General features: G+C 44.4%; 1 protein-coding gene across 1 annotated transcript in view; it reads left to right on the top strand.

Moving 5' to 3' along the window:
• Positions 1 to 13,782, top strand: part of LOC121848515 — a 49,667-nt gene that overhangs the window by 22,275 nt on the left and 13,610 nt on the right. The window contains exons 10-14 of the mRNA XM_042332721.1: positions 384 to 486; positions 6,190 to 6,360; positions 7,042 to 7,112; positions 10,473 to 10,640; positions 12,652 to 12,770. Coding sequence (XP_042188655.1) covers positions 384 to 486; positions 6,190 to 6,360; positions 7,042 to 7,112; positions 10,473 to 10,640; positions 12,652 to 12,770 — 632 coding nt within the window. The remainder of the gene's footprint in view (positions 1 to 383; positions 487 to 6,189; positions 6,361 to 7,041; positions 7,113 to 10,472; positions 10,641 to 12,651; positions 12,771 to 13,782) is intronic.

Genomic DNA, 13,782 nt, shown 5'->3' with positions numbered 1-13,782 from the left:
CTGTGAAGCGCTTTGGGACGTCCTCCCGACGTGAAAAGCGCTATATCAAATGCAAGGATTATTATTATTATTATTCCCTATCTTTTTTCGGTCCATAGTGGATGACCTCGCACTTCCCTACATTGAACTTCATCTGCCACATCTTTGCCCACTCACTTAATCTGTCCAAGTCCCTCTGTAACTTCCTATTCCCATCTTCGCTACTTCCTGAACCTCCTATCTTAATACCATCCGCAAACTTGGATATAAAACTTTCTATTTCTTCATCCAAATAATTTATGTATGTGGCAAAAAGCTGTCAGAATTATTACTATTAGAACCCTAAAGTGTTTTTATCTTGAAACTTTTTCTCAAAAATTGTTCAAATATATATTTCTTTACAGTATGGAAATGTGGCTCCTTCTGGTAGCTAACCTTATATTTGTGACATCCTGGACTTTGTTTATATTCCTAAACACCATGAGAAAAATTGAGTTAAACAAGCAGGCAAGTATCATTTAATTTAAAACTTGTTAAATTAGAGAGTTTAAAGACCCTTAGAAATAATTGGCAATTATTTCATGCCAATATGCGTGGTCATAGTGTCATCATTGATGGTTTCTCTGGCACTATTCAAAAAGAGAAGGAATTCCTGTCAGTGTCCTGGCAACAACAACGACAACAAATTTCTCAGATAAAATCGGCCATTCATTCAAGGCTGTTTGTGAAACATTGCTGTGTGCAAATTACCTGCTGAGTTTCCTACAAATACAGTCATGACATTTCACTGTAAGTGTATCAAGCTGGTGTATCAGGCTCAGTTGAAACACTCTCGCCTCTGAGTCAGCTTCTGGGTTCAAGCTCCACGTCGGGGGATTTGAAACTCACATAGTATAAGCTGCCACTTCAATGCAGTGTTGGGTGCGCTGCGTTGTTGGAGGTACTGTCCTATGGTTGAGACGTTAAACTGAGGACTCGTCTGCCTGTTCAGGTGGACGTTAAAGTTCCCACTGTTTGGAAAAAAGGGAGTTGCTCCTGCTATCCTGGCCAAAATTTCCCGAAAGAAAATCGATCACTCACTCCATGGTTGTTTGTGAGACATTGCTGTGCGCAATTTGGCCATTGGGTTGGCCTACAAAACAAACAGTCACCCATTCTTTGCCGATCCTTCAGATAACCCCTGGAACTCCCCACTTATATCTTGGTCCCTCTCTCCCTGTTTAAGTTCTGCCTTAATCCTACCTCTTCAAGCTTATGGTCCCTGACTCCTTCATCTTTGCTTGGTGATCGACCCCATTTTGTAAAGGGATCTCAGTCATTACCCTATGGAAGTGCTACTACATGAATTTAAGCTATTGTTTTGATTCTAGCTACTTTATCATTGAATGCCACACCGTGTCTCTAAAATCAAACCATTATACAATGCTGTTTCAATTGAAAAGTGTAGAGAAATATTTTTCCGCAGTTCTTAAAGAGACTCTAGCTATTAAGATTTACCGAGAGAATGTACTGAACAATACCAGGGTTAAAAATCGTTACTTGTGGGGAGAATCGAGAGAAACCAGAACTTTTTTTTACTATAACAGAAGTTAAAATGATTCTTGGAGTCTGTTCAAAATTCAGATTTATATAAGGAGAAGCTTAATTGGTTGGTGAGTCATTAACTGTTTGTGGGACACTGCTGTGCGCAATTGGCTGCTTTGTTTGGCCCACAAAATACACAGTCACTACACTTTACAGTATATTCTGTGAAACTCTTGAGACATCTCAATGATGTGATAAGGTCCTATATCAAATACAAGGATTATTATTTTTATTATTCTTTAAAATCATTATGGAAATAATAAAGAAAGAGATTAGGAGATTATTTTTTTCCCTACAGAGGTTTATTAGGACATGAATTGTCTGACGGAAATGGTGGTTGAACCAGATTCCATAATAGCTTTAAAAATGAATTTGACAAGAGAGAAAAAAGTTATAAATGGGTCTGAGAGAAAGGCAGGGGATTGGGACTAAATGGACTGAATGGCCTCCTGTGCTGTGCTGTTTTAGCAATCTTAAACTGATGCCTTGTAGTCACTGACTCACTGACCAGTGAAGTCATTTCTCCTACTGACTATCAAAATCCTCTCAATTTTAAAGACCTCAATCATCCCTCAACCTTCTTTGTTCCAATGGAAAAGCCCTGGTTCTTCCAGTCTCCACTCACAGCAAATCACTCATCCCTGGTATCATCAAAATGACACACTAATCTAACTGCGGTCTAACTAACAACTTAGCATTACCTCTTTGCTTTTATATTCTATAATATAACCTTTGGTCCTATAGCTCAATGGCTAGAGCACTTGCTTTGCAAGAGAGAGACCTGGGTTCGATTCCCGGCAGGTCAGGGTGAAATCTTGGGCAAGTTTCCTTACTCCACACGCCTGATAAAAACGCTCAAAAAAACAATAATAAATTGATCATTTCAATCCACGACTGTTTGTGGGACGCTGCTGTGCACAATTGGCTGCCGCATTTCGCCCACAAATATATGGCCAATTCGCTTTACAGTCTATTTTGTGAAGCATTTTGAAACATCTAGAAGACATGAAAAGCGCTATACCAAATGCAAGGATTATTATTAGTTATAAAATCTAGGAATCTATTTGCTTTCTTGACACTTTTGTTCACCTTTCCCACCTTCAATGATTTATATTTGTTAACCTCTAAGCCCTTTTGCTCTTCTGCTCCTTCTAATAATAATTGGTTACTCAGTCCAACAATCTTTGTGGGACACTGTTGTGTGTCATTGGCTGCCGCATTTCGCTCACAAAATCTACAGTATATTCTGTGAAGCCCTTCCAGATGTTTCGAAACATGATAAGGCGCTATATCAAGTGCAAGGATTATTATATATTTGTTTTCCTATTTTACCTCCCAAAATGTAAAACCTCACATTTGCCTGCATTCAATATTTTGTTGTTAATATATTTTGAAAAAAGAATAGATATTGATACTTAAAAGCCCCTGAGTCTCTTTCAGTACAATCAAATTAAATTGTTTTAATCACAGATAAAGAATAATAATAATCCTTGCATTTGATATAGCGCTTTTCACGTCTTCTACACGTCTCAAAGCACTTCACAGAATAGACTGTAAAGTGAATTGAGTGCATATTTGTGGGTGAAACGCGGCAGCCAATTGTGCACAGCAGCGTCTCCACAAACAGTTGTGGCTTCAAGTGACCAATTTATTATTTTTTACTTAAGCGATTATTATCAGGAGTGTGGAGTAAGGACACTTGCTCAAGGTTTCATCCTGCTGGGAATAACTCAGGTCTCTCACTTGCGAGGCAAATGCTCTAACCACTGAACTACAGTACTACAAGTGTGTGTTTGTTTCCCATTTACTGGTTCTCTGAAGAATACGTTCTGTGTAAAACCTAGGCACACAGGCTGAAATTCATTAGCATAATAGAATTAAATCAAGGGTTTTAATTCATTTGAAACTTTGAGGATAATAGTTCATTGTTCATTGGAAAAGGCACCAGAAAACGAGGTTCAGACAGCTGTTTTCCCCACTCTGTTGTCATGCATTAGATTTGAGGACAGTTCTTCCTTCATTCATCATATAATGCAGTAGAAATTACAAAACAGCTGCTTTGCTAAAACTATGCTGATCTATCGAGTAGTCGCAATCTTTCTAAAACATATAGTCGTCCCTTATAGTTCCATCTGGAAATGTATTAGTCTGAATTTCCACAAAGTTTTAGCCCGTAACACTATTTTTGCCTTAAATATAATAAAATTATTAAATTTAGTCTTAATTTGGAACTGTTTTTCTCTGCAGTTCTTTAAAAGAAACCACTTCCAAATTGAGACTGGATTAATACTAATAATAATAATAATCCTTAGATTTGATCTAACACCTTTCATTTCTGGAGCATGTCTCAAAGTGCTTTACAGGATAAACTAAAATGTAGTAAATTTACATAAATTTGCTGGGCTATGGGGTAAGAGTAGGCGAGTTCGACTAGTTGGTAGCTCTTTCAAAGAGCCGACAGGCACGATGGGCCGAATGGCCTCTTTCTGTGCTGTAAAATTCTATGATTCTATGAAATGTGCATTTTGTAGGCAAATCACAGCAGCCAATTTGCAATATCCCATAAACAGCCATAAAGTGAATGACTATTTTATTTGGGAGATTGTTGGCAGGACAACGGGAGAGAGAAACTGATTTCGAGAAGTGCCATGGGATCTTTTAAGTGTGGAGTGAGATTGAATAGGAATAATTTAAAGGTGAGAATAAAGATTTTGAACTCAATCTACTGGGAGGTAGGGAGCCAATGAAGCCGAGTGAGGCTGGGGATGATAGTTTCCCAGAGCTTAGTGCGGGAGAACGGAGTTCTGGAGGAAAGAGCTGGGTAGTCCAGTGAGCAGAGTACTGGGGTAGTCAAGCCTAGGTATTATATGGATTAGTATCTTGGCAGCCCGAGGGGAAAGGCACTGGCAGAGCTGGGCAATGTTTCAGATGTGTGGAAAAGATGGGGTCAGAGCATGGATGTGGGGTTTGAAAGACAATTGGGAGTCAAACAAGGCAAGGTCACAAAGTGGATACCGTCAGCACCAGAAGTAAGAACCTCTGCCTTGTCCACAAGTGTTCAGTAGAAATGCACGGAGTCACCATGTCCTTGGATAAAGCTCTACAAAGGGTTCGGTACCTAAGAAATAGCTTTTTCAGGGAGAAGTGGCTAGGAATGTTCACTTGTGAATCGAATTCAAGATCCTCACCCTCACCTACAAGGCCATTCACGGCCTTGCTCCCTCCTACCTCTCCGACCTACTATCCCCCTACCTACCCGCCCGTACCCTCCGTTCCTCTGGCTCCGGTCTGCTCCACATCCCCCGCCCCAACCGCCCTACTATCGGTGGTCGGGCCTTCAGCCTCTCAGCCCCGAGGCTCTGGAACTCTATCCCCCAGTGCCTTCGCCGCCTCCTCCCTTTTCTCCTTCAAGGCCGGTCTCAAGACCTTTCTCTTTGACCGAGCCTTCAGCTCCCTTCTCGACTCTCTACCCCCTCCTCGCTCCCTCCCTTCCCTCCCCTCACCCTGACCATTTCCCCCTTTGCTCGGGTCCTGACCCAACTGTACAGCGCCTTGGAACGTCCTCCCGACGTGAAAGGCGCTCAATAAATGGAATCTTGTTGTTGTTGTTGTTGTGGGTGTCAGCCTGGCGCAGTGATGGCACTCTCCCCTCTGAGTCAGAAGGTTGAGCGTTCAAGCCCACATTGGGACTTGACCTCACATTGTGTAAGCTGATACTTCAGTACATTGCTGAGGGGGTATTGCATTGTAGAAGGTGCCGTCCTTAGGATGAGATGTTAAATTGAGGCCCAATCAGTTCAGATGGTTGTTAAAGATCCCATGGCATTATCCAAAGAGAGAAGGGAGTTTCTCTCTCCAAGTATCTTGGCCAACAGATCCTTAAAATAACATTTGTCACTCACTTCATGCTGTTTGCAGGACGCTGCTGTCTGCAATTGGCTATCTCGTTTTGCCCACAAAATACACAGGCAATCCACTTTACAGTATATGTAGTGAAGCGCTTTGAGACATCTCAACAACGTGATAAGGCGTTATATCAAATGCAAGGATTATTATTATTATCAAGTTTCCTCCAAAGTACATTGACACTTTTTGCTTCAACCACAGTTTCCAGCAGGGAGTTCCACACTGTTATCACCCATTGTGTGAAGATGTTCCTCCTAAAACTCCCTTTTATTTTCCTTCCTTCCTTTCTTCCTTCCTTCCTTCCTTCCTTCCTTCCTTTCTTTCTTTCTTTCTTTGTGTCCAATGGGACTCATGTCCATAAGCAGTTTATTTGAGCACCAGCTATTTAATAGCTATTTAATAGTTGGGTCTAAATTGTGGCAATTCTTGATAGGGTTTTACTTGATAAAGAAATGTAGGAATTCCATTGTGGAAATAGATTGCATTGGAGCAGAATTCCCTCAGGTCAGCATGATGTAGTTCTGATAACAGGAAAAAATTCTGAACAACCTGAATTCTTTATTGAAGAATGTGAGGGATTCAGATTCACAAATCCTTAAATGGCTATACTTGTTCAGATAGATAAGGCTATAAAAAGGGCCAATGTGGTGTATCAAATGCAAGAAATTATTATTATATTATTATTTTCCAGAGTGATGAAATGTTCTTTTCTTTACACAGGTGTTGATTTACTTGTTTTATGGTGCTTTCTGCATCTTTGAAGTTGTCTTTATGATTACTCAGGACATTTATAGATTCCTTGATATAAAAAGAGTGTTTAACACGTGGAAGAAACAGCAAGAGCAGTCTTTTACTTATGAACTGAAGTACTGCAATCCAGCTTCGCCCAAGGTATAGTTGAGTGTTTGTGAGTCACTGCTGTGCGCAATTGGCTGCTGGTTTCTCACAGAAAATACAGTCAATTCACTTTACAGTATATTCTGTGCAGCGCTTTCAGACGTCTCGAAGATGTTCTATCAAGGATTATTATTATTACAACAACAACAAAATCGCATTTGTATAGCACCCTTAATGTCGGGAAGATGTCCCAAGGCGCTAGACAGTCAGTGTTTCGGACCCGAGCTGGGGGTTGGAGTTGGGGATGGGGGGGATGGAAGGCATGGGGGCGAAACAGCGTGATCGAAAGCAGGGTTGAAGAAGATGTTCTTGAGATGGGTCTTGAAGGACGAAAGGGAAAGGGCGAGGCGGAGGGACTGCGGGATGGAGTTCCAGAGGGTGGGGCAGAGTGCCAGAAAGTCTGCCCGCCCGCCCGCCCGCCAAAGGTGGGATGCGAGAGGCAGGGGATATGAGGTCGGAGCCCGCTGAGCGGAGGGAGCGGGCAGGTTGGTAGGGGATTAGGAGGTTGCAGAGGTAGGTGGGAACAAGACCATCGAGGGCTTTGAAGGTGAAGTATTAATAATACTTCCTTGTCTTTCAATTCTATACCTCTTGACATTAATCCCAGGACTCTGGTTATCTTAAGGTGTTTAGGTCTGTTGGTATTTTGTACGTGGGTGAACTTTGTTTTCACAGGATCAAGAGTACTTGAAGAACAAGTTAACAGAACTGAGCCGCATGAAACCTTATTATCATTTAACATTGTGGTAAGTTTTAATTTCTGGTGGAATACATTCATTTAAATCAAGAATACTACAACTAATATCAAATCCTTGGGGGGTGGGAAGGGGAGGGAATTGGGAAGGTTTCCCTCGGAGCGGAACTGACTCCAAGATGGCACACTCGGGAACAGAATGTTGTCAATGAATAACCATGTGGAGGTTTCGGATGTTCAGTTTTTGAACCAGGTGAGTTCACAGTCACTGGGTCAGAGATTTTTCCCATTCAACTCGCAAGTAAGAGGACCTAGGTTCGATTCCCGGCAGGGCGAAATGTTGGCCAACTTTACTCACTACACGCCTCTGTTTACCCAGCAGTAAGTAGGAACCCAGTTGCTAGTTGATTGGTGGATTGGTTTCCGGGCGTAATAATCATTACAAAAAATAATAATTTGTTCACTCAATCCATGACTGTTTGTGGGATATTGCTGTGCGCAATTGGCTGCCGCATTTTGCCTACAAAATTTACGGTCGATTCACTTTACAGTATATTTGAGACATCTAGAAGACATGGCAAGGCGCTATACCAAAGGCAAGGGCTATTATTATTATTCAGCTTGCAAGCCCTAAGAGGAAGGGTGTTCATAGTTGGACAAACATTGGGAAGCTCTACTCTTGCAATCTGCACCTCAGACTATATATCAGACTATATAGAGGTGTCACTGTTTATATCAGACTATATAAGTGGCACTGTTAATACAGATAGTTAGTACAATATACAACAACAACAACAACAAGATTCCATTTTTGAGCGCCTTTCACGTCGGGAGGACGTCCCGAGGTGCTGTACAGTTGGGTCAGGACGCGAGCATTGGGGGAAATGGTGAGGGGATGGAAGGGAGGGAGCGAGGAGGGGGGAAATGGTCAGGGTGAGGGGAGGGAAGGGAGGGAGCGAGGAATGGGTAGAGAGTCGAGAGGGGAGCTGAAGGCACGGTCAAAGAGAAAGGTCTTGAGACCGGCCTTGAAGGAGGAAAGGGAGGAAGCGGCGAAGGCACTGGGGGATAGAGTTCCAGAGCCTCGGGGCTGAGAGGCTGAAGGCCCGGCCACCGATGGTAGGGCGGTTGGGTCGGGGGACGTGGAGCAGACCAGAGCCAGAGGAACGGAGGGTACGGGCAGGTAGGTAGGGAGATAGTAGGTCGGAGAGGTAGGAGGGAGCGAGGCCGGGAATGGCCTTGTAGGTGAGGGTGAGGATCCTGAATTCGATCCTCTGGGGGATGGGGAGCCAGTGGAGGCGAGTGAGGGTGAGGGCGAGGGTGAGGGTGAGAGCGAGGGCGAGGGTGGGAGTGATGGCGCGGTGTCTGGTGTGGGACAGTACACGAGCTGCAGAGTTCTGAATGACCTGCAGTGTGGAGGGAGGGCCGGGAAGGCCGGCGAGGAGAGAGTTCCCATAGTCCAGCCTTGAGGTGGTAAAGGCGTGGACCAGTTTCAGCCGCGTGAGGGGTGAGGTAGTGCCGTAGTCTGGCGATGTTCCGGAGGTGATGGAAGGCGGTGCCAGTTGTGGTGCGGATGTGAGGGAGAAAGGACAGCTCAGGGTCGAACAGAACCCGAGGTTCCTGACCGGCTTTGAGAGGTGGAGAGTGCAGCCTTGGATGCTGATGCTGTCAGCGCCTGAGGTGCGGAGGCGCTGACGTGAGCCAATCAGGAGGGCCTCGGTTTTTCGCACGTTGAGCTGAAGAAAGTTGTCTCTCGTCCAGGACTCGATGTCGGACAGACAGCTGTCAGGACATCGGGGTCGTGGAGTTGAGGGTAGAGGAGGAAAGGTAGAGTTGGGTGCCATCCGCATACATGTGGAAGTTAACCCCATGTCTGCGGATGATGTCACCACAGGGGAAGCATATAGAGGGTGAAGAGGAGGGGACCGAGGACAGAGCCCTGAGGGACACCGCACGAGACAGTGCGGGGGGTGGAGGAAAAGCCGTTCGTGGAAACAAAGTGAAGACGGTGGGAGAGGTACGACCTAAACCCCTCAAGGACAGGGTCTTGAAGGTTGAGGTGGGAGGACAAGCGGTGGAGTAGGATAGCGTGGTCGACCGTATCGAATGCTGCCGATAGGTCGAGGAGGACGAGGAGGCAGAGGGAGCCCTGGTCACAGGTGGTCAGGATGACATTGGTGACCTTGACCGGGGCAGTTTCTGTGCTATCGGCAGCACCGAAACCCGACTGAAGGGGTTCGAATAATGAATGGGTGGAGAGGAAAGAGCGCAGCTGGGAGGCCACAACTCGTTCCAGGACCTTGGACAGGAAGGGGAGGCTGGAGATGGGCCGGAGATTGATAGCTGCGACGCATCAAGAGAGGATTTTTTCAAGGTGGGAGTGATGGTGGCAGTTTTTAAGGGAATGGGAACAGAGCCAGAGGAGAGGGACAGGTTGACGATGTCTGTGATATGTGGGGCAAGGAGGTGGAGCTGGGAGATAAGGAGTGGAGTGGGGATGGGGTCAAGGGAGCAGGTGGTGGGTTTCAGGGATAGGATGAGTTTGGTGACAGAGTGGGGAAACGGGTACGAAAGTGTGTAGGGGAGGATGGGTAGGAGTCGGAGTGTGGGAGGGAAGGGGTGGGAGGTGGGTGGATGTTGGAGGGGAAGTGACCGAGGAGCGGATTCCCTTGATTTTGGATTCAAGGCAATCCAGCATCTCCTCGCAGTGAAGGTTGGAGGAGATGACCTGCGCGGGGTGGCGGGGGGGACGGAGGAGTCGGGATGTGGTAGAAAACAGAAGCCTGGGGCTGTTCTTCGCCTTCAGGATTATCCTGGAGTAGAAGGATATACTGTGCAAAGTGGCTGAAACATTAGCCTCCACTACTGTGAACATTGTGATAAGGCACAGAAAAGTACCAGTTCTTTTCCTTTGCTTGTAGTTCTGCTTTGTAACATCAGATGGCACCATATGCATAATATTTCAATACACAGTGCAATGCACCTCTCAGGTTTGTATTACAATCCTGGCTGGGTGCCCGAGCTGGGGACAAACAACAACAGCTTGCGTTCAGATAGCATCCTTCACATGGGGTAGTGCCTCAGAGTACTTAACAGGAGCTCGACACTGAGCTGAGGGGTGGTCAATACAGGCGCAGGCGAAGAAGAAGGTCTTTAGGTGTGATCTGAAGATGGGCAAGGAATGGACAAGGCAGAGCAACTGAGGCAGAGAATTACAGAGTTTGAGTAAGCAATGGCTGAAAGATGTTGGAGGAGGAATGTAAGTGAAAATCGGCCATTATGAAGAGGTGCTCAATACAGAGATAGGGATGTGAAGAGGGAGGAGGTGTCTGCAAGGAAAAAGGTGGGTGACTTTGAGGCTGCTTGCTCCAAAATGTTCCCATTTCACGATCTTGTTTTCTGTATGTTTTTTCAGGAAAATCCTTGAATGGTTGCTATACCTAACACTGCTGTTTATGGCCCTTATCGAATTTGCAAGTTTTATTTTGAGGGATAAGCGTCTCAAAGAAAGCATCACTGAACCGTTTGCTTTGGTTATTATACCTCTTTGGCTCTACAATATAAAATTCTTCCGGCCATTCAGGTAATCCATTTCCACAGGTGACAGTCAGTCTGATTCAGTCAGTAGCATTCTTGCCCCTGAGTGACAAAGTTATAACTTGGGCCAATAGAATAGTGCAGAAATATTAACCAAAATTGTGGGGCATTTGGCAACTTTCTCATAAAATTACAGAGGGTTGATTGACCGTGCAATAGGGGAAGAGCAATTGTTGGAGGAGATGCAATGGATCAAATAGGTTTAAAACAGAAGAATGTGGTTGCACAGAGATAGATAAAGATGAGGCTGATTGAGGAGATGGAGTAGGTCAGCAGTGTCAAAAACAGCAGAGAAGTCGAGGGGCACAAGTTTTATAATTCTCAAAGTACACAACTCTGAATTTCATGGAATCAATTTCAATAAGAAACATTTACAACAAAAAAATGAAGGATTATATAAATGAGTATGAAGGAGTTTATAAATGTGGAAAATGTGTAGCATATTGGTTAGAGCACTCGCCTCGCAAGCGAGAGGGCCTGGGGTGAAATATTACGCAAGTTTCCCTACTCCACACATCTCTGTTACCTAGCAGTAAGTGTGAACCCGGTGGTCAGTCGATTTACAGATCGCTTTACCGGGTGTAATCCCTTCAAAAAAATAATAATTTGGTCACTGAGTCCACGACTGTTTGTGGGATACTGCTGTGTGCAATTGGCTGCTGCATTTCGCCCCAGAATATAAAGTCAATTCACTTTACAGTATGAAGCCCTTTTTTTGACATTTCAAAGACGTGACAAGGAGCTATATCAATTGCAACGATTATTATTATCTCTTTCAGGAAGCTGTGCAGGCATGTTGAGGCAAATAAATAACTTCTCTGCTTTAATTATTATAATTATTAAACTTTTTTTATTGGATCTATGGAGAGCTCTGTATTCCTCTCTAAATAACTACTGAATTATTAGTACTGCTTTTGTTGCAAGCTGAATAAAATAGAAGCAGAATAGAAAGAAATTGTATTTGCAGAAATTGTAGTGCTTCATTGCATCCTAACATGCTTTGCAGTAATTACTGTTAAGTGTAGCAACATACAGCAGTCAATTTGGCAAACAGCACCTTCTCTCAAACAGCCATTAAGGATCAATTTATCTGGAGAATTCTTGGCCAAGATACTTGGGGAAACTTCCCTTTTGCAGTAGTTTATGAGATCTTTAACATACATCTGTAGAGGCAAGCTGTTTCATGTTATCTGCTTGGACAAATCAAGCTACTTTTCTAGCAAGTTTGCCTGGCTATCCCCTGACACTTATCAAACCTGTGTGCAACCAAGGCATCAGGTGACTCCCCAGTTGTCCTTCCTAACCCACATCCAGTTCCTAAGCAGGATTACTTTCCTGCATCTCCGTCGCATCTCCATCCGATTGTACTGCAGCCAAAATCCTCGTCCGCGCCTTTGACACCTCCTGCGTCGACTACTTTCACCTGTCTCCTCAGCTCCACTCTCCACAAAATCCAGCTAATTCAAAATTTGTGTAGCCGCTATATTCTCTGTCACCCTAATACCAGTCCTTACCAGGCTCCGTTGGCTCCCTATCACAGAATGGATTGACTTCAAGTTCCTTACACTTGTCTACAAATCCCTTTACGCCATGACACCTACTACCTCTCCCCACACCACCACCCGCAGCCTCCTACCTCCTACCTCCACACCACCACTCACTCGACTGACTCCAGCGTCCTGTTTGTCCCCTGTCCCTTCTGCTCCACTATTGGTGGCCGCGCTTTCAGCCATTACTCCCCGGCTCGGTATCAGGCTCCGCCACTGTTAAGCGCTTTGAGATACTACCCTCTGTGAAGAGGGCTATATAAATGCAAGTGGTTTGGCAAGCTTAGATCTCAATGACATTTAAATAAACATCCTTCTGATGCAGAAGCAAGAGCCAAACTAATAGCAAGAGCAAATAAGAAAATATCTGAATTACAAAATGCCTGAGATTTCTGCTTGCTATGAACTTTCTCTTTATACATTTCTAATATGTGTCCCTTCTCCTTACAGATTTTTTGGAATATTTATTCAACTGCTACAGAAAACATTGCCGATCTTTGTAAAATACCTGTTTATCTTTGCACAAATATTTTTGGCTTTAACCCTTTCCATCTTCTTTGTTACTGAAGGTGAGTGCGTGATGATTTGATTCAGTAGATTGTTATTCATCGTCTGGTCAGCTGGATGTCCGTGGAAATCTGTCACAATGCTCAGCTTTCCAAACCGGATGAAGAGTTCCACTAGAATAATAACCCTTACATTTGATACAAAACCTTTCACATTGGGAGCTTGTCTCACAGTGCTTCATAGGATTTACTGTAAACAACACAACAACAACAGGATTCCATTTATAGAGCGCCTTTCACGTCGGGAGGACGTCCCAAGGCACTGCACAGTTGGGTCAGGACCCGAGCATTGGGGGGAAATGGTCTGAGCGAGGGGAGGGAAGGGAGGGAGCGAGGAGGGGGTAGAGAGTCGAGAGGGGAGCTGAAGGCAAAAGCGTAGTGATTGTATATTTTCTAGGCAAAAGTAGCAGCTAATTTGTGCACAGCAACGTCCCACAAACAGTTATGAAGTGAATGTCCAAAGCGAGTCTAACTATTATCTGGGGGATTGTTGGCCAGGACAAACTCTTCTCTTGAGGGATCTTTCATCGCATTTTTCACATAGGGAGGACATCTCATAGCACTTAGCATAACTGACCACACTTTTTAAACCCTGTCGATATACACCCGATAGACATCCTTTCCAGTGGCTAGTTCTAAGTGAATTTATGTGTTACCAGGATTGCATTGTCCTTTTCCACAGGCAACGTGTAGATTCCCGCTGGACTCCTAGCGCATTTTACCATGTGATGCTCGCAGCTTCCCATCTCACTGCTGAGGCGATGTTGGTCAATGTGCTCGTCTAGCAGGAGTCTACACGTGAGTCTACACGTGAGTCCGCAGATAATTTGGGGGCCTGGTCAACAAACAAATCAACCCTTTATTCAGAAGCCACCCAAACTTCAAGGCCACTTTGCTCTAGTCCCCTGAGTTTGCTAAAAACAGGTTTAACTGTAACTACCCAGGGAAACTCTAATGTCGATAGCACAGACCTTTAAGGATACTTGTCTAGTAACACTGCACCTCCATCTCCTCT

This window comes from Callorhinchus milii, unplaced genomic scaffold (assembly GCF_018977255.1).
Source record: "Callorhinchus milii isolate IMCB2004 unplaced genomic scaffold, IMCB_Cmil_1.0 Scaffold3, whole genome shotgun sequence".
Lineage (NCBI taxonomy): Eukaryota > Metazoa > Chordata > Chondrichthyes > Chimaeriformes > Callorhinchidae > Callorhinchus > Callorhinchus milii.
This window is presented reverse-complemented; position numbering and strand designations above follow the sequence as displayed.